The following is a 22,044-nucleotide window of genomic DNA, read 5'->3' as shown; positions in this document are numbered from 1 at the left end:
ATGAAAAGATGTGTGCACAATAACACAAGTCAGAGTGCCAATAAGAAGTTTATTTCAATTCAGTCAATATTGTTAAAAAAAAAAAAAGCCATGACATAGCTTGTTTATTTTGTCTTTGTACAACTTCACACACGTTGTAATGAAATGATCTCTGAAAGAAAAAGAAACCTTCCTGCAAAACATCGGCAGAGAGAAAACAAGTAAGGCAAAGAGGAGATGGGTTAGTCTAGAATTTAAAATCCAAGCAGGCGACGTTTTCCATCAAAGTTCCAATGACATGTATAAAATGTACACGTTGAAATCTGAGCAATCAAAACAAAATTATTTACACATCTTCTTTTTCTCTCTATCAAATTTGTTTCATAACAAAAACATGGCAAACGGGAGAAAGCAAAAGAACAAACATGTTTTGCTTTTTTCCGCACTAAAGCACTTTTGGAGCTACTGTATGATAACGTACATTCACTACCTTAAGAGATCGATCTACATACGGACGAGAAAGTGAAAGTCAATCCGATACACAGTATTTCATTGCTACCCTCTCCTTGATTTGTTTTTCTTTTTAAATCATAAATATCTTTAGTGTTGCCTTTCCTGGCACCTGACCACACATTAGCGTTCTTCACTCTGGAGAAACAGACAGAGAGAGATTGTGGTTTCTTCTTTCTTTTGACTTCTAGTTTTTATAGCGGTCATTCTATCCACAGTGAGACCTGAATAATGTGCCCGTTTTTGGTCTGCAATGTGTAATACACTCACTTACTGTAGCGGTACAGGTATGCTAGCGTCATTTTCTATGGCAATGTGGTGATAATAAAAAAAAAAAAGGCCAGGCTGGACTATCTATAAACCTTTGAACAAGTCTGTAAGCTACATAGTTTATATTTTTTAAACCTCAGGTTGTATTTTTCCTGAGTTGTTTCTGCAGCTGTTACAGGAAACGTCCTACAATTCTACTGAGCCGAGCTACAAGCCATTGGCCCATTTGAGGCAATGAGGAAATCAGAGCATGAATACCAGGTAGCTTTACCTGCGCTTACAATTATTTATTTTGAAACAAGCTCAACAATAAAATAAAGCATCTCTTCCTTGATATGTCAACCACTCAGGTTTGGATTCCCTTCTACTTAAACCTGTCAAAAACTTGAGCAACAACAACAAAAAAAAAAACTTCAACACTGTTTACAACGCCTCTTAATAAGCCAAAAGACAGGAAACAAAAATAAACAGCTTCATTCTTATACCAAACCTAGAAAAAAAAGAGCATCGTCAATATTAAACAAACAGAAAATCAACAACAGCTTGTGAACTTTCCCCATCAACACAGAGAGAAGGTCATCTTGAAGGTCACTTATCAGGGAGCGTGTGTGATGAGGCTCCCGACATCGATAAGCACTGATACACATCTGGGCTGCTCTTTTCCGGTGGAAAACATTGGAACAACTCTGACCTTTGCTGTACCGAATAAAGAGATCATCAAAATCTGAGGGGAAGGCAGAGAGGCGGAGAGACAGAGATGAAGGGTTCATGCATTCGCTACGAATGAAGAAGAGAAGGAAAAGAAGTCCAGAGTTTTTTTTTTTCTTTCTCGTGAATGAGCACATCAGTCCCGGTGCTGAGGAGAGACAGAGGTGCAGGGGAGTGTGAAGAGGATGGTGGTTACTGGGCGGCAGAGGGAGGGAGGAGGTCAGGACACACGGGCTCATTTCACCAGCCTCTTGGCTACGTCTCCGTAGGCAATCTCGATCTCCTTGTCGCTGGGGCAGGTGTTGGTGAACTCCTCGCGGGTGTAGGCGATGTTCAGGTACTTCCAGATGGCCGTCATCTCTTTGGGAATGTCGAAGCCTCGGTACTTCTGGGCCACCACCTGCAGGGAAAGTAAGGTATCATGAGTCATGAACGGAATAAAATAATATTGAACAATAAAGCTCACAAATTAAACTACGTAGTCTTTTTTTATTTATTTTTTTACTCAGAATGTGTGTATTCAATTTGTTTCATATAATGTGATATAGTTTTTATTTCTTTGCATCAGTTTGGAGCTCATTTAAAATCAAAGACAATATAATCTGTCAAATAATTGCACTTTTTACCAACCAAAACCTGCTTTGAAAATTTGTGTAAACTGCAAATTGTTCTCTATGCTTTAAAAAAAATGTTGCTAATGTTTTACCCTTGTTTCCCTAGAAATAACTAATTATTTTAAAAACTACAACTAATGTAGGATTATTTTATTAATTCATGATTAATGATACTATAATTGTAATTAAAAAGCTGAAGAAATAAGTTTGAAAAGACTAATGACTGTAAGAATAACAGATGCTATGTGCAACTTTCAAATCTCCAACGGTTACCGTTAACAATTTTACCGTTGAGATGTTTGAACAATCAGTCTAAACAAGACATCATCAACAGAAGGAAAATTCTGCCTCTTCCAGCCTTAAATGTATTTTACAGCATGAGTCAACAAACTGAATACAATAAGAAATCTGTAAGTTGGTTTACAGCACACAAAGATACTGTTTTGTGGCACAACCAAGAATTATTGGAGAGTTAAATATATTTACGTTAATTTGAAGGTTAATAATTTAATTGTTGAAGTCACTTATCACAAAGAAGCTAATAAATCAAAAGTTAAAAAAAATATATATTTTAGTTGTTTTTTTTCCAAACCTGCTATACTGAATATCTTTGGATTTTGGATGATAAGTCAGGAAAAACAAGACATTTTTTATTTTCTGATAATGTACATAATTGCCTTACATTGTGTTGAGGGAAATAACTGGCAGATTAATTAATAATGGGAATCACCATTAGCACAGATATGTATCAGCATCATAAAAATGTTTATTTATGACAGTATCTCTGGTTCATTGTGAGAATAGCAGAGATTTCACTAAATGACTAATCTGTTTGAAGGGTACAAGGGTGTTTTTGCTTATTCTGGCTGTTTAGGTCTAAAGTTGGGTGGAGCTACGCTGAGACAATTATTGACCAAGTGTAAAACAACACGCATTCTTTTAAGATCCTGAATATACAGTTAAAAGTGTGTCCTCACTCACCTTCACTATGTGCAGCTTGGGCAGCAGGTTGCAGTCGGCCAGAGTCATTTCATCGCCGTCCAAGAACTTGCGGCTGGAGACCTTGATGTCCTCGATGCTGTTGTGGTCGATCTCATCGGGCAGTGGTGATCGGAGGTACTCATCCAGCTTCTGCAGCGTCTTCAGTACCCCACGCTCCAGAGCTGCAACACACGAGATGTTAAGATATTATTTAAAAAACCACAATAAACTAATTTCAATCTAATTATATGTTCAGTATGAGCAGATCGTTAACTTCTGTCAGTGTTGGCTTTTCCTGAGGCCCTGTTCCCCAGCTGCTTCAGCTATTTGCTGAGCAACCACATGAGGGCAGCATTTCACCACATATTTGACATACAGCGACGTGGCTGTAACATCAGCACCTGTTCAATCTGACCCAACCCATTACAACAGCTGTGGAATACAAGAGCCCTGTTATAAATACAAACTCTGAGAAGCTTGTTCCTGACCACACATTTGCATTGGTCTGATTAGTCAGGTGTTCTGCTTTATCTTATCTATCCATCTATAGATTCATCATTAATACTTTACTCTGCTGTTGGAAAATATGAAATGAATGTAACTGTGCTCGATTCAGTCGTCCACAGGCAGACGTGACCTGTTGCTTTATCACTGAACCATGAGATTCAGCCTCCAACTGTTGACATAGCCTTGTCTTTCACATCCAGCTGTTCGTGGTTCAATATTTTCTCAGGGTGGAGAACAGCCAATGACAGCATGATACAAAATCTTGGTGGTTTGTTAAGATGATTCACATCTTTCCCAGAAAATTATTTCACAAATGGTTTCACGCAGGAATCTCAAAGTCAATAGTGTACATATTTTTCATATTGTTCCAATAATCTTATCTGTTATTTCATGGTACAGCTTTTCTCTTTGACAGCAGGGTGTGCAAATCAAGAACTGGAGAGATGAGATTGTTTAGAGGTTGCTATGGTCCGTTCTCAGGACAGCTGCTCTGTGGTTTTCTGGAAAGCTCCGCCAGGTGAGACAGAGCGCGTGAGGACAGGAGGAGGCTGCAGAACAAAGGCTTTGTGTTCCTGAGTGAGGCTCTAATCCACCAATCAGGGCAGGGCTACCAATGTCACCTAGCAACCAATAACTCCCTGAACAATGGGAAGGTTTCTGGATCCACCTCTCTTTACTCTCTCTGTGTGTGTGTGTGCATGTGTGTGCGTGTGTCACAAACGGATGTAGGTAACTTACCCTCATTTGCATCTGGCTTTGAGTTCTTGATGTAAGCTGAAAACTTGGCAAAGATGTCCATACCAGCTGTGTTCGACTCAGGGTGTCTCGCACCAAGCTTGATGTACCTTCACACAAACACACGTTCGGTACAAGTAAACATACAGGTCCACAAATATGAAGAATATGATGTTACTATGCATTTTTGTTATTATATATTTTTGTTTTGTCAATAACAGCAGTGCCATTTACTTTTTATATCAATCCCACGCACATCGAACCTGCTGCTATTAATATTCACCAAATCACTAAATGTGGATTAATCCACTTCTGAAAATAGTCCACAACAAATTCAAGTTGTGTGCACTAATCACACTAGAAATGAATAAAAAATATTAAAATAATGAAAGGGGTGAAAGTATACATTTGTGACCTGTTCTTAAAGATGTATGTGTGCTCTTCACACTGGCTTCCTGTCTGTCAAAGTCCCGCTGTTGATTTAAAAAGCTCTGAAAGGTTTGGAGACAATATACACTTCTGATCTACTGCTACGTTAAGAAACCTCCAGACCCCCCCGATCGTCTGTGATGAGTCTACTTTCTGTCCCCAGAGTCAATACTGAACATGGAGACAGTGAAATGCTTCTCTTATCTATATCGATTCCAATTTATCATATGTACTGCCTGAGCAAGTACTTTCCTGTTTTCAACTGGCTTTTAATAAATCAAATGATGACCAATTTCTTACACTGCACTGTTACTTTCACTCTATTTTTTTAATTTTGTATTCTCTATATAACTTTTTTGTATTGTCTTATGTTGCTTTTACAATTTATTACATTACCCGTTATATTGTGTAAAATACTTTGAATAGCCTTGTTGGTGAAATGTACTGAACAAATAATATTAGACAGAACTGCACTGTGTTTGGAATATAGGTGTGGCAGGCTGTTGACACAGGGATGAGAAAGCACTCACTTGGGTGGACAGAGGACATCCTCCAGGAACTCCTCGATCTTGTTGACGTCAGTTTTGACCTCACCGTTGTAGGTAATGAAGGGCGGGTGTGTGCCGGGGGCCAGATTCTGGAGGTCTGCTGGCTTCCTGGATGACAGAGAATGGGGCAACGTCAGTGGACTGAAGCTAGCAGAGGCAAGCACGCCGCGTAAATGAAAAAAATTTCCTTAAAAACTGATGAGTTAGTGATAAAAGGTTGTAAATGAAACAAGATTCATAACTGGTCGGATTTATTCTGGTGTAAATACATTAGAAAAATATGTATTTATTCACTTTTTATGGTTCAAGTAACAGAGTTGCTCTGTGACAGCCTGCTGCACTTTAAACCACTCTTCCTTGACCGAATCAGCCCTCTTCTTTATCCATTTAAAGCTGCTATGTCTTCAACTGTGCATGTGTGGGTTTGTCTGTCTCCACGAGTGTGATTGTGTGTCCCTTTCTCTCTCTGCAGCCTTCAAACCAGCACATTTTGTACCAGATGTCTCTGGCAGGCAGATGACACTGACACACAAACAAAAATGAGCATGTGTTAAGTGAGTGGTGTGAACACAAATCCACAGAACCCAGATGCTTATAAAGACAACATAACACGCAGCCTGACAGATGGGTGTACGCCAGCAGACAGTGCGAATCCTCTGTTGGTCTCATATAATTAGCCACAAAATCCAGGTCTGTGTTGTGGCAGTGTGTATAATTGTGGGCGAGTTTTGGGACAAGCCATCTGAGGGCACAAAAAATAAAAAAGGGAAATGACTTCATCTCTATGGCATGTGAAAGGGGAAGTGGCTCCCTTCACCCTCTGATATCACTGAGGAGTGGGTAAGAAACTTCCCAGAGGCTTTCATCACAGAGACAAATATTAATACGACTGGCCTGACCCAAGAGAAGACATAAACTCAGGAGATACAAAGAATATCTCAGTTCAGGGACATGAAGTGTGGCATTCACGTCCTTCTGCAGGTGTAACAACAAGAACTGTCCATTTCAAACACGACCATTAAAAGAGTCATAAATACAGCAAACACACGCCTCCTTATGCAACACAGTCGTTTTATGTTGACTAAAGAGTAAAGAAGCTGAACAACACGTTCACCTTCTTTAGTCTTTATGGGGAAATAAAAAGCAAAGGCTGAATCTGTTTTGCCTCTAGAGGGGAATAAAAACAGAGTAGTTAAGTTTTCCCCTCAGCTGAACAAAGGCTTGTTTGAGGCGCAAGGGGTAAACGGACACTGCTAAGTGAGCGGACATCCTCCATTGCCTTGAACAGGATATCAGCACACTGTTTCATGTCACACACCCACAGCCACAGGTAAAATAGATGCAAATGTGTCCAAACCTTTGCTCTCATCTCGAACGTGCAGGCATGCACTATAACCAAACAACTAAATAAGCATATTAACACTGCTTTCCTCCATTTAGCTGTATAAAGAGGGCACATTTGTCTGGGACATTATTTGGATTTTTTTTAGCATGCAGTGATCTACATGTGTCACAGGAGGAGCCTCAGGTATAAAATGTCAGAATTATTGAATCTCTGAGTCAAACATACACGACGAAGAAAAACCATAGAAACCAGACATCCATCTGACCAACAGCCTTGGCTGAACATAATCTGGAACTCGCCCGTCCTGGCTTAGCATGTGGAAAAACATTGAGGAGACCATTTAGATGAATCACACAGACAGAACATAGTGGGGTTTTGGTTAAGGAACTTTGTTGGTGCTGGAATCCACATATGAAAGCACGTTCCCCAGCAGCTGGGAGGAAAATTGCAGAGGATCACAGGGTTTTCTGATTCCAGGCATGAAAAATAACATGTTGCCGACCAAAATCTAGGCAGGAAGTGAGCGGAGCGAAGAAACTCAAATAGCCCCTCCAGAGTCTGTGTGTTTGTTTTTCTCTGATTTTCTCCATCCTGGGAAAGGGTCATGGGAAAACCAAATAAGTAGTCGGGAAGCGCCGAGTGTGTTGAGCGGTGGGGCGCGATCAACGTGTTACGGAGCTATTGAGCCCTTCATGGAAACGCCCCGAAAATGGGTGTGAGGCTATCAAACAGAGTAAAGGCTAATTAATTCTGCCTCTACGTACGAAAAGACGCATGTTTACAAATGACATAACCTCAATTACCCACATACTTCCATGGATCCTTTACTTAGGCACGGATTTTAAGCTGAACATCCACTGGACGGCAGCACAGAGTTGAGGGGTTGTGACAACAACAAATATGGCGACTGCCTAACGAACGCAGAGTGCAGACAGATGGCTGTGTACGTTTCCGTATACAGTACGTATCTAATGTTGGGCATAAATGAACAAGAGGAATAAGATAATACCAGGAGGAAGAGGAGCATGACTCACCTCTTGAGATCCACTGTGGTGACATTGAAGACGACTCCTTTCAGCCACAGGATCATGAAGAGCCTCTGGGAGAAGGGGCAGTTCCCGATGCTCTCTCCATCACTTCCCGCCTTAAATAAATAGAAACTATCGTTAGAATAGGAGATCAACTATCAGCAATGTCATAGGTATCATTCCTGAAGAATCAGTGAGTACACAAACCATGAAGTACTGGGTTTAATGATTACATACATAAAAACACAAGGCAATAGACAAAGATCTTAAAAAACATCTGTAACAAGTTTCGACTGATAGCACTTGGCTCATAACTGGGGCTGAACCTGAAAAAAGGTCCCGATTATCTGTGATGAAAATCACATCTCTGTTGCACAACCTTTATGGCCCTGTGGGCGTTTTACTGCATTCACCCAAAGAGGGCCCATTTCAGACAATCCCTCTTTCATATACATCACAGGCGGCCCCTGAAAACACTTTAGTAGAAGGGAAAAGACTATATGGGGACCATCCTCTTGTCTCAACTGCTCCGGCAGACTTCCCCTCCATTAATCTGCCAAACTGCTGTCTAATAAGAGTAAGAGGAACCTTCTGGAGTGGCAGAGTGACTAAGATGGCCTCTTGTTTCCTTTTTTACTTGACTGCACAAAGACAAGACAGAGTGCCGGAGGGGGTGGGACTGAGAGCAATGGAAGCGGCGTGTGCCCTCCTGATTTAGGACCAAAGCCATAAGCAACAGATAGGACTCAGATTTGAGATGAGATTTTTGTATTAAAATCTGAATTGTAACTGAATTATTTTTTGGATGGCTGAAATTATGACAGGATCAGAGCAGCAATAGCAGTGATTTATATTGCCCTTTCACACACAGCAATAATCTGAAAATCTATGGGAGGATGCTGCAAACTGTCAGTGATATCTCCGTCTTATCTCCCCATCCATCCACCTCTTCTGACATGCACTCTAGACCTTCTCCATTTCTCCTCATTAGGACTTCTTTTCTCATCTCACAGCCATGTAGGGGGGGAGCAATGGAGGGAGCGTAGAAATGGACAAATATGGTTTGGCTTCTACATCAGAGGGCAGAAAAAGTATTTAATTTGATTAACTTAGCTTTGCCCAGTATCTAAATGAGATCTGCCATGCTGACTGGCAGAGTTATTTTCCCTTCCAAGACGACCTATTCAATTTTCAGTTAAACCGCATACTGGTAAAATTGAGCACCATCACTGTGAAACTGAAATCGGATATTGTTCTCATTTGCTCCTAGAATAAAATCATTTTCATTTCACTTCTTAAATACTAAAACCACAGCCTTTATTGAAGACTTGGTGTAGAGTTACATCGCTCTGTGGATACCAAGCCTGTTGAGGTATGTCATTCTCCAGGCATGGCAAGCCTAGAAAGAATGCACCGTATTCATCTATTCACAAGGACATGCTTGGAGGTCATTCAAGTATCTGCGCTGAGGAATGCACCTCTTCATTCAGCATAATACTGTAGCAGAGCCTTGGTGAAAACCACTGAATATCGTTTCTTTATCTGCATCCATGTGTCGTCAATCATTTCAGTTCTCACCAGAATATTTCCTGCTATTTTACAACTGCAGAGGTGCAAAGTGTATGTGTAATGCAAAGGACATACACAAATAAACTGTGTTTTTGCAAATTATTAACATGCACTGTTTTCAGAGATCATCTTGACGAAGGGTGGCGTCTGGATAGAGCATGTAGGAGGCAGTGTTTTAGTTTTTAAGCACAAAAGCTCTCAGATCTCATCTTTCCAAGTTCATGTCTTTGTTTGTGTCTTTGGCACATGACACCTCTTTTTCATCCCCAGCTATTTGTATTGCTCCAGTTTCATGTATGTTGCATGTTAGAAATGTCATGAGCACTCCCTTGCTGCAAATCTTCTGGAACTTTCCCTGCAGTATTCTCACATGGGCTCACTTGGAGAGTTTCTAGACATTACATTTACTAGGGGGCTGGCAGGAGAAGGACCAGAAAATGTCCAGAGCAACTGGTTTGCGCTCTCACATACAGATTACAAATTCCAGGAAAATATCCCGACATCAGTGCATGTCTGTAAGCAGCTAAATTTGCCGACAGATTTACAAAGATAAGACAAACACATCAGTTTTGGCTGAACAACTATGCATAAAGAATATTTGTTTCCTATTTGAGATGCAGGTTCTGAACTGTCCTCAATAGCAGACGTTGTTTTGGAGCATTAAGTCAGTCTGGCAGCTCCTTGCTGGTGCGGACAGGCCGGCTGCTGTTGTCCCCTGTGTGACACCCAGTGGGATGGCTCTGTGTGATCTGCCTGCTGGCTCCCATTGTACTGCGGCTGTCCTCTCCCGTCGCCTCTTCCCCCCCCTCTGAATTCAATATCTGAAAAGCATGGATTAGATCACTGCCTTTGTTCGGCAAATGAAGGTCCTCTTTTTCACTTTACATGATAAAATTCCAATATAAAGCTTTGGCCGTGAAGTGTTTGGGGGTATCATGGTTCACGGCCGTCACCACACTAACACTAGTATTAGCTGATCCTTAGGAGACCAGAGACACATCAATGGGATGATTACTCCATTTCCCCCAAAGCGCTACACCCACAGAGAACCATTCAGTTCTGGATCTAGGGTGGCAATGCAGCACAGCAACTGTTCCCATGGCAATGGCCAGACACATATGACATGGAAAGCAGAGCGCACAGCATTGAGGGGATTACCAGTTCACAGGTAAACCGTCTGGAGTGAGCCCTCTTTGCAGACAGAAAATTCAAACCACATGATGCAATTATACGTCAAAATATATTTATGGAACATGAACAGAAGGAGCTGCTTTAAAGCCGTTATGTAAGTTCTGTGTCTCAAGTGTCCAAGAAGAAGAAGAAGAAGAAGGCCACAGCATTTTACACTTTTCTATTCTCTCTCAGTCTGGCAAGGCACTGACCCTCCGGAGTCTGCAGCAAATCAGACTGCACACACTGAGAGCCGGGATGCAGCAAGAGAGACAGAGATATTACAGGAAATAGGGAGGAAATTCGAGATCATGGGTAGTGCTAACAGACATGAGGGAGAATAAGCAATAATAGATGCTTTAAAGTGAAAGGTAGATGGAAAACAGCAAGCTTCGGAGGCTGTTTGCTCTTTGGCACGCTTCTTTCTTCTTCCCTGTTCCCCCCTTTATCCCTGTCCCCTTTTCCTGGGCCCCTCTGTGGCGTCAGCGGAGGGGGTTGGGCATTTGGGGGAGGAGAGACAAACTATTCCAGAAATGTCCTGTTACTCCCGCCAAAGAGGGTGCTTTGTTTAGTTTAAGTGATAATGCCTGTGGGGCTGCATTTCCGCTGCCACCATCATATAAACTGCTGCGCTGTTAAGGAAGAGCTGCCCTACATTTTAGAGTGTGAACACAAGGGGTGAGGACACCCCTGAAAACATTGGTCTCCTCTACGTGACTAACACTTTCCACAGAGCCACTATTATAGCTTGACATTCAGAAAAGGGCTTATACACCAACAAAACAAAGCAGTTTTTGTTTGAAGAGTCTTGGGAAAGTCACCAGTTAGCAAGTGCTAAAAAAATAAATAAAACACCCCAATAAAGAAAACACACAGGCCAGGCAAGAAATTGTTTCAAACAGGCCCTTGTAAGGAAAAGCACATTAGTTGAAAGTGATGCACTTTTTCCAAGATGTGAACCAGTGATTCGGTTCCAAATACAAGCAGCACTCCCAGGAACACAGAGCGGTGCCCTGTGTGGAGCCTGCTGTTCTGCCACCTGTCTGGCAAAATGACTCACATCTTGGAGACAGTTACACATTAAGATTCATAAGCTCTGAACTCCGGAAAATGTCCGGATAATGGGATACTGAGTTTATCTTTCACAAATAGAGAGCTAAGCAGGAGATTATCCAGTCAGTGTTCAGGGTGGCGCAGCATTCAGGCGGCAGGACATAACTTATTATTGCTGCTGCGGAGATCACTTGTTTTTGTTTTGCAGCACATTGACATCAGCCCTCATCAACAAAAGCTCTTGAATCTCATTGCCTTTCCAAGCTGACATCTTTGTTGTCAAAGTACACGTGTATGCCACCTTTTTTTTTTCATCCTGAGATATTTGGTTTTTTTCCAGTTTTGCGTCTGTTGCGAAATGTCATCAACATGCCCACACTCATAGTGAATCCTCCAGATAATCTCCTGCTATATTCTCTCATGGGTTCACTCCGACATTATCCAAAGTTTTCACTAGGAGGCTGGCAGGAAAAACTCCGGAGAAAGTCCAGAGCCGTCCTCACAGCAGCTGCAATGAAATTTCCCCCCTGATGTTGAACTGCTACAACAACGTCTGGCCCAAGCTGACAACTGCTAACAGACTCGTATGTTTTATGTAGGCTCAATGGATGGGGCGTGAGTCAACAGACGCTTGCTTATTTAATACCAAACAAACAGCTGCCCAGCGGCGGCTGTTAATCAGGCTCAAGTCGGATGTTATCTAGGAGGCAGTGCAGAGGACAGCATGGCCCCACAGCAACACAATGGGCCTCAGTCAGACAGGGGGACAGTCGTGTCTTTGAAACACTCAATATGTTCCGTAACATGGAGAGATCACTCCTCTTATCACTTCCTCTGACTTAAGAGTAATAAGGATGATGCAAGGCCTTAACTAGTATGGCCACGTATGCACTTTAAGGTATGTGCACTTTGAAAAAAAATATCCTTTTCACAAGTCCAGTCTCATAACTCAAGAGCTATTAAACTCAACTACTCTTCCTCTTTTATTCTTCCACTTCTCCCTCTGACACTTCTACTCATCTGATGTGAGATCACAGTCATGGCAGCCGGCCGTCAGGGACAATGGATGCTGTTCAGCCTAGGAACGGTCCTCCCAGTCTCTGCTCATGGCTTAATTTTAGTAACATGGACGGGCTGTGCCTTCCCCTCCCCGGCACACTTCATATTCTAAATTAGGTGGGCTGCTCAGCAATTTCAAGCCACACTTTGACCGAATAAGGAACTGTCTGACGATGCAATGAGCACTGCAGCGTTCCTCCTCCTGCTCCGACACACAGCAGGAATGTCTGTTTGAGAGTGGGCAGCCCTAGCAACGTCATGGCAACGCCTCGCCCTGTTTGCTGGACGAGAAAAAAAACGCTGGGCTGAGGTTAGAGCTGTGACTACACTGAGGAGCTGGACCAAAATCTGTCTGTCTGAAACAGGATTATCTTGCTAAACTGAGCCAGGTTGGGGGAATAAAGTAAATTTGGTTCCTGACATCGACACCCTGTGTCATACATCCAATTCCATAGGGAGGTCAGAGGTCAGGGCCAGCAGCAGAACAGCAGCAGTGATTAAGGGCATGTCAGCGGGGTAGGTACTTGAAAATACAGAGGTTAAAATCACAGGTCATCAGCATGAACTACAGACGGTCTAAAGTCAAATTTTTTAAGAGTTCACACTTCACACATAACCATTGCAGACTGCCGAATGACGATTTGGCTCTGATCTAGGGCATATGACTGCGACTCCCAAAACTGGTCGGTGACTGGAAAATCAGGCTAATATAGTTTAGTGCTAGGCTTAAGTAAAGTACTAGAATGAGTATTTAAAGTCAAGTGTCTAATATTTTCAGTATTTACATGCCTGAAGAAACAAGTATTCATGATCTCAGGCTTTAGAAATAAAATCAACCAGGCTAAAGATGAGCCGTCAGACGGAAGTTGGAGTATAGCACTGAAACAAAACTTGACTAATCCATTCATAAAATAAATAATAGGAAACATTGATGATTGATCGCTGGAAAATCATTTAAAGCAAAAAATGCAACCAACCCTCCACTTGCAGCTTCACTATGTTTTTCAATGGATCAACTGAAAAAATGTCTCTGCTGTATAATTCTTCTCTAGAACCCCTACTTTAAAATATCAGATCCTTTTACGTGTGGGTCTTAAAAATATAAAAACGAGGAGTCTAGAGTCACGACTAGAAAATAAACACAAGAGTAAAAAAGGTTGTGAGACTGTAAGTTCAACAAATTATCAATGCAAACTCCCTGTACTCAACAGTTTAAATAAGTGGTACAGGCCGATTTTGTTGACGTTTGCCCTCATGTCTGAATGACTAGGGCTGGAGTGGGTGGTGATTAGAGCCGAGTCCTTGGGTCTGACCTCGGTGAGAGAGATGAGTGTACAAAGGAGTCAGACTCTGCAGGAACATGGAAACACCATCACATCCTTGGTGTGGCTCTGACTCAGGCTGACATCACTCAGTGGAAACCTCAGGGCCAGTCAGACACAGGGCTACTGTGCTTGAGGCCCAAGCACATGAGTGCCGTCTTAAGAGCCATCGGTTATGTGGAAAATGGGAATCTGAAGTCTAAAAAAAGGTTTACTGCATATCCATGCTATGGCAACGATGTAAGTCAAGCCAGTAATGTTAGAACCACTGTATTTAACCTCCCTGTAAAAGACATTCTGAGTTAGACACAGGATGAGTGTCTGGTGATGAGTAAAACGGATCCGACATGATGGAAAAACAAACAGACAGCCGTGTAGGAGATCAGCTTGAAACATCAGTCATCCTTGCTTTGTTGTTTCAAGTGTCTCACACAAACAACAAGCAGCACACTGAAGTCAGCCCCGACTCATCGTAGACCCCAGACTGAAGACTAGGTTATACAATCACACATACATAAAACCCACTTTTGTCTTTGGCTACGTTCACACTAATCCTTTCTTTTTTTAAAAACAACTTCTGTCCAGACCAGTTTTTTAGCTCCAATTCAGAAATAATGTCTGTCCACATTAACACACCTAAGGACACACATTTACATGCCAGTGTAAACAGGAGGCAGATTGTCAATTTGCATTTGGTTGCCGATTTGCAGAAAATATTACAAATGAATGATAGGCGAAAAGGAAGACCAGGGATATATTTGCATTGACAGATGACAAAGTGGGACAGTTACAGTAAGAGACACTTGGGTGTCTGCGTCATCATTTAAAAGTCTCTGTTTCTACCAATCAGTACCTTAAAAATATGATTTCTAAAAGTGAATGCCTCTGCACAAGGCTGCAAAATTTAGATTTAAGCCCAAATAAATTCTGTAGCCATTCCCTCAGGACAAATGTCTTGAATGGCAGCTGTGAACCACCCTTGGGCACAAACACAGTGCCAGCATGCCATTATCACACATGCCAGCAAAGCCTGCACCCCAGCCACCAAGCACTGGCCTCATCTGTAATTCTGAGCAGACGGACTTTCTTGTCTCTGGCAACTCGCTGGTTGAGTTCACTCTGACCCACAACTGAGTTGTCTTTCAGTAACAGTCTGTTTTTCACATTGTGAAAATCAAACATGCAAAGCAGTTGAGGAACAGCTCACGTGCAAACCTGGAAGTCAATTCAGCCATAATCATATAGTAAAATGATCAATATTAGCTGTATGTGTAGTAGTGCTGACTGGAATTGTAACATTAACTATTAAAGAGCAATGACAAATTTGATTTGGGCTACCCGTCACTGTGCCTTGATGGAGGGCGGGACAACCAAGAATCCTCCCCCCTGTCACCCTATCCTCCATGATGAGGTACTGCACTTTGGGTTACATTTATGTCAGTGGGCTTTGCCATGAAGAACGTTGCACGTGAAACACAAGCAGTCTGGATCATGTTAAGACTGATTGAGTTACATGTGTAGTGAGCAGGGCAGATTCCTCCTATTTACAGGGGTCTCACACACACACACACACCTCTTCTTACAGTGAAGATGATGTAATAGAGAGGCAGACGTAGAGTCAGAGGATTGTTTTTCCTCCCCTGACCCTGCAAGTTAAAACTGCTGCAGTGACCCGTGCTGTCGTATTGGCTAACAAGTGAAACACACCAATCTATGAACTGGCAAGAGCCTGTTGGAATTCAATCCTCAATGTCTCAGATCTGTGTTGTTCGGGGTTGACCTCACTTCCTGTCTTTGAGCTTGTAGGAGAAATTAGTCGTAGGCTTCCTGGTCAGGCAGCACAGATGAGACAAGCTCTAGCTCTAATAGACTGAATTAAGCTTTTCCTCTGGATGTAATTGGCACAACATAATATAATAGAGGAGACAGTAAATCAGGCACAACTAGGTTCATGTCCACAAGTGCAGCAATGATCCAGCCTATAATTTTTAGACATGAACATAAATTATCTTCCATAAAAAGGCAAAAAGAGTAATTGCACAGCCCCTCCTGGAATTGGTGTAATAACACACTGCCAGACCGATTAGGCCGGTTTCCAGAGAGTCCGTCAATCTCATCGTTACAAAGAAGAGAAGGTGACAGGCAGGGTGCTGTAAAAGCTAAAACACAGTAACAGCACAGCACTCTACAACAGCAACAAGCAATTAATCTTTGTCCCCTAACTCATGATGCTGACTGCAACACTGCTGTACTTGGGAAAAATAAACTGTTCTATTGATTTTACTATGAAAAAAGAAGCAGCACTCATTTCAGTTGCCAGGAATAGAAACAAGGGAGAGAGAAAGGGTTTGTTACCTATATGCCAAGGAGGTCATGTTTCCATTGCAGTTTTGTCTTTTTGCAGTTTTGTGTAGAAACTGAAATAATTTTAGACTTGGTGGAAGGGTGGTCAAGGAAGAACTCATTAACTTTTGGAGCAGATTCGATTCAATTTCTCTTTTTTTTTTTCTTTAATCTTGCGAGATAAGGCTTTCTTGAACATTTTTTGTGAATTTCCGCAAAAATAGATCTTTCTGAAAAACTGAAGCATGTAAAGAATGCTAATATCTATAAACAGACGCAATTTGGAGCAGAGGTATAGACTCTCTGATTGCCCTTCTAGTTATAACTGAAAGGACTGTGCAAACAGTAAAAACATTGTCTCTGAAATCCAAGCAGGTTTAAGACATAGTATTATTACCATCATCCACCAAAGGTTGCCTATAGTTTACTGTGCACTAGTAAAAAAAAATATGTAACACTTGGCCTTGCACGCAATTTTATGCTACTGCATTGAGCAAAGTTACTGCTGAAAAAGCTCATTGTGTTTCCATAAAAACAGTAGATCACATGGAGTAAGTCTGATTGTCACATGTTGTAACTGAGAGCACAATTAGCCATGAGCAGCTCTTAACTGAGCCTTTTCAGTAAACCACAACAAAACAGACTCCTCGTGGCTAATATGACTTTTTCATTAACCTTTGCATAACCTCCGCCTAAGATGTCATGTTTTTGCGCTTGTCTGTTAGTTTATTTATTGATTGGTTCGTTTGTTTGTCAGCAATGGATGGGCCAAGAAAAAAACCTTGGTGCGGATCCGGATCAGTGGGCGAATCCAGGATTTTATTTACTTCTCAAATATTGTGGGATAGCATATTTTTTAACTTTTTTTATTCATTTACATGGGAATAGTTCACAGATCTTGATGAAAAAACCCTCATATTTAGGGGATTGATATCCATGAGTGTGTACAATATGGTGCAGCTTGACAGAATTTAAGGGGACTGTTGGGCTTTGGCAGAGATATGCCCTCTACTCAGTGCCATTGTAGTTTCTAATGTACAGGGGAAAATAAGGTAAATCTGAGTAAACAGTGCAGTGTGTGTGGACTATTAATTGCTTCCACGGAGGGTGCTCACATTATTCACTCCGATCATCGTGGTGACAGAAGTGCTGCTTTGGTAAGACCGACACTACTGTTCCTATGGGACTGTCCTGAGGGACAAACGCAGATGGGCTCTTATGCCGGCCAGACTTAAAAGCACTTCTCCAAAACGTTCACTGGCTGTGCAGTCACTGCTGGCAAAAACATTGAGATTCGGAAGCAACAAAAGGCTTTGCAGGCCACAGCATGACCGGAGCACAGTGGCAGCCAAGAGACGCATACACAAACAGATAAAGCCAGGCTGTTTCTCGTAACTCATGTATATTCAATTCACTGCCATACAGTCAGATGATGGTGGCAAGTGACTTATGAGAATGTCTGCATTAATTCAGAGCAACTTTGTAAAGGTGTGAAAAACAGAATCAGAAAAACTTAGTCAAACTTTTTGTTTTATACCCTGTCCACACTAATGTGGACATTTTCTGCAAAACAAACTTTTCCCTCTAGGTTTCGACATTCTATGGCACCTTCCAAGGTGCCGATTTTAAAAACTCTGGCTACCGTGTTCATGTTAAAATATAGTGCTTAGGAAACAATGAAATGGCAGATGTCGTTTTTGTGTTCATGTCTGGATGGAGATCATTTTTATTTATTTTTTAAAAAAGGTCAGGCAAGGCCTTATCTTGGCAAGAATTATACACATTTCACACCCAACACAAAGCAACCAGCTAAGTTGTGTCAGAACAGCTTTCAAGAAAAATCACATGAATCAGGTGGTGCTATGATCAATGCAGTGAAACAGAGGGACCTTGGTTTAGAAGAGATTTCAAAGTGCATCTTACATTATGATGTTTCAACAAAATAATAAACAGCAATGGTTTTATCCTTTTTACACTTCATGTCAGAGTTGTATGCCTCACAATTATCACAGTTGCTAAAAAAAAAAATCGGAGTTATGGTTTCATATTGCCAAACTAACCATATGATGTTTGGAAGTGCCAAGTAAAACAGAGGGGGTGCTAGGATGAGAGATTCACCAGCTCTCCAACACTGATCACTGCTCGTGTGTAAAACAATATCTAATCTGCTGTAGTGTGATGAGGTCAAGGGTTGGCCCCTCCATTAAACAGTCATTATATTGTGCTCATTTGCAACTAGGCGCAATAAACAGTGGCTATTCTGCGCTTCACCTCACCGCCCCCACAAAGATGAAGACTATGTAAAGTGTTCCCATGGCGGTGCGACAACTGTTGCTGTAAACACAGCAGATAGAAAAGTGCAAAATCATCAGAGTGTCTCTAAACTGCGTATGTCAGCTTCTGTTGGTAGGTAAACAATGTTGTCGCTGCCCAATCAATACAGACGGACACTGAGGCAGCTCATGCACTCAAGAGTATAATTAGTCTACTTTGATATGTGGCGGTGCCCTAACAGATCTGACACTGCTGTGCACGGAGAGCACACACACTTCCTTATCAGCTTTTCCCAGAGGCCCGGCTCACTGCAGCGTGCCTATGGCAACCTGCATGCCGGCCATTGTCTCCCATGACCGTGTTTTACACTGCACAGTAAGAACAACGGCATCAATAATAGATGTGGACATGTCAGACGACGGTGCATAACACAGAGACGTGCTGGAGTGATAGAAGCGAACAGGCCAGCATGGCACCAACGCAGACACATCGAGAAAACACACAATGGAAGAAACTTCTGTACCCAGCGAGCTGTACAGTCCAAAGAGGGAGGGTCTGAGGGGGAGTGCTGGCCACATATGTCCAGGCCTGGGGATGATGTAACCTCTCCTGAAGGCTGTGAGATGCACTTCTAGAAGTTAAGCTGAGAAGTTTGTTCCCCTCGCCCTCACAAAACAAAAAATCTCTTCAACAGAGTCAAAAGGAACAATACAAGTAAAGTGGGAGCATTTGGAAAAGTGCAGGATCTCTGTTTGAATCACCAGAATTCAAACTACTGCAGCTGAAGACTAAAAATTTGAAAGTCCAAAGACGCATCCCAAGAAATATAACAACAGTGGCAAGGGTACAAATGCATGATCAGATTCAAGTCATACTGGAATAGCACTCAGCAGAGGGCACACCTCCCCAAGTCCCTTCACTAGATCTGATATTTTGAATTGCTTCAAATTGAACTCAGTCATAAACATCTGATATTTTTCATCAATATCCATTTTTTTCATTCTGGATGCACCCACTGATCTGCAAAAACATTTTACATGTTCTTTCCTGACCCACAATGCATCTTTCAACCAAGTTTCACAGTAATCCATCTAGTTTTACCATAATCCTGCTAACTGACAGACCAACGGACAGACGCAGACTCCTTGGTGGAAGTAACAAGGCAGTTTTGCAGATAAACACGTTTTCATTCGGGGGTCCAAAAACATAACTACACACAAGAGGCATTTTAGAAATTTTTTTTCCAGGGATGCAAGCAACCGCCATCACTTGTAAGTGTTTCAGGTCAGTGAGACCCCACTGCAGCACCACCACCTGCACGCTCCCCTCAGCCATGCAGGACCTCACACCCCTCCCACTCCACCCACTCCCCCTGAAAAGCCCCCCATACTCCCCCTTTTCTCTCCTCTGCCATTTTCCCGCCCGGCAAGGCATCAGACTGAAGAAAAGAAATTCACACCCCTCCTTCACCACCACCACAAACCATCATCATCATCCTCATGGCTGTCATCACTGGGGCAGAGACAATACGATGCACAAGTACAGATGTAGGGAAAGCAGAGGTGTTATTGGACTGATGATGATCCCTGGTGTATCTACAAATATCAATTTTCTGAATAACCCAGAAATAGCACAATGCTGCATTAAACATCAGCCAATGTATGGAATCACTGTTGACACATGCCTGCAACATGCACAGACAATAGGGCAAACGTCTTTGTCTTCAAGGTAATCTGCCTCCCTCAAGGTCATCACCACACCAGTCCATCCTTCAGAGATCGTTGCTGCCACACTGAGTAATGACCCAAACACCAAACACGCACTCAAATGACCATTAATGAGTGGCCGTGTGCACACCCACCGTAATCCATACTGCATCAATCCACTAAGAGCCATAACAATACATGTGCAGCATGAGGATCTAGTGTCATATGGCTGTATGGGCTGCTGAGGACCACTACTGGGCTTTTGTTAACGAGTAAGCGTCCAGCTTTTCGCATGAAGGAGGGAGGGGAGACGGAGAAGAAGGAGGAGGCTGCATCCGCCCTGCGTGTGACACTGCAGGCTCCACATGGCCACAATGGCAGAGAGGGTTCCACATACTAGAACCTGCTTTTCTCAGCGAACGGGAGAACACATCTGCTCACAGCGTTTCCATTGAACTATCAAACCCCCTCTGCGGGCGAGTGGAGAGCTAGCGCCCCGCTAGCTTAAGTAGCTTTCAGCCCAAACGAACCCCTTGTTTGTAGGGAGAATAGAAAAAAAGCGCGTATCCCCGTTTTCCACAGCACAAATAAAGCTGTTAAATTCAAAGTTTGACGGTGTTCGGTGAGAAATAGAAACTTCTCCTCCTCTTACCTTCACGAACAGCTCGATGACGGGCTCGTTATCCGCCTTCACTCCGTTCTGCGGCACCGACAGAGACATTGTGGATGCTGCTACTTTTTAAACTTCAGCTGACACAGATGCGCTTTTCCTTCGCTACCACGCCCGACTCAGCTCGGTCCACTTCTTCTCCAGCTCCCCTCCCCTCCTCTCTCACTCTCACTCTCTCGCTTCTTTCTGTCTTTCTTCTCCGCACTGAAGCCCCGTGAGGCGCCTTTTCTCTTCCCCCGGGGAGGAGCCGGTGCCGGACGCCCGGGAGTGTCGTTAGCAGAGCGGGATGCGGAGGCAGCGTGTGTCCGTTACAGCGCTGATGTGGAAGTTGCAGCTAAGACCACAGGAGCATGGCGGGGAGGCCGGGGAGGAGGCTCTGTGTGCGGGGCTGACTGAGAGGAACTGTGGCTGGAAAAAGAAGCGACGGGAATATTTAAAGCCGTGATGTCATCCGCAGCGCAAACACCGAAGAATGTGGGAGGGTGTGAGTAGGGGGGAGACTGGCTGTTGGGAGGAGGGTGAGGAGGAGGACGCCGGGCCAGGGAGCCACTCAGCGGCTGCACTGAAGCGGTGCTCCGGGGGTCTCCTCTGGAAGTCCTGGGACACGTTTGTTCAGATGTTGGGCGATATCAATGATACATAATGGATCTTCCTCTGATTTGTAAAATGTTTTTTGTTTATCAGTGTTTAAAACCTCAACCTTCCCTCAGGAGCAAAATTCGTTCTAAAAGAAATGTGATACTTATTGATATCGGCTGATTAGAACTGATCAATAAACACTGATATAATTTTCATCAATATCAATATAAATTCAATATATTGCTTATGCATTGTGCAAGCACAGTGAGGTATAACACGTAATTGATCTGCATCAGGTTTGTAAAATGTTTTGTTTGGTGTCATTCTCTGCTCAACGTTTCAAAACACAACCTCCCGCAATAATCAGTCTTTAAATCTAAAATAAATAATGTGACACTTGATATTTACTGATACAAAGGGTTTGCCTTTAACATTTTGGGCCCCAGAATCCTCCAATTTTCAAATGTATAAATACATATTGTATTTTTATAAAAACAATATTTTAAGTATATATCTTTTATTTCTGTATTTAATTCAAAATTTTGTCACTTCCTGACCATCCCAATCCACCATTTACTTTAGGCTAAGTAGTCCTCTTTAAGAAAACACGTTATATTGGAGCATTTGTAAATTTGTCCTCTTACT

At 42.5% G+C, this 22,044-nt stretch overlaps 1 protein-coding gene across 1 annotated transcript; it reads right to left on the bottom strand.

Moving 5' to 3' along the window:
• Positions 1-29: 29 nt before the first annotated feature.
• Positions 30-21,278, bottom strand: clic4 (chloride intracellular channel 4). The gene is made up of 6 exons (XM_035167226.2): positions 20,803-21,278; positions 7,661-7,770; positions 5,264-5,389; positions 4,308-4,414; positions 3,063-3,244; positions 30-1,867 (listed from the first exon to the last, which is right to left on the bottom strand). Exons 1-6 carry the CDS (start codon positions 20,869-20,871, stop codon positions 1,703-1,705), a joined length of 759 nt encoding a protein of 252 aa, XP_035023117.1. The 5' UTR covers positions 20,872-21,278; the 3' UTR covers positions 30-1,702.
• Positions 21,279-22,044: the final 766 nt, after the last annotated feature.

Source organism: Hippoglossus stenolepis, chromosome 10 (assembly GCF_022539355.2).
Source record: "Hippoglossus stenolepis isolate QCI-W04-F060 chromosome 10, HSTE1.2, whole genome shotgun sequence".
Classification (NCBI taxonomy): Eukaryota; Metazoa; Chordata; class Actinopteri; order Pleuronectiformes; family Pleuronectidae; genus Hippoglossus; species Hippoglossus stenolepis.
The sequence above is the reverse complement of the archived record's forward strand: the minus strand, read 5'-3'. Positions and strand labels throughout refer to the sequence as shown.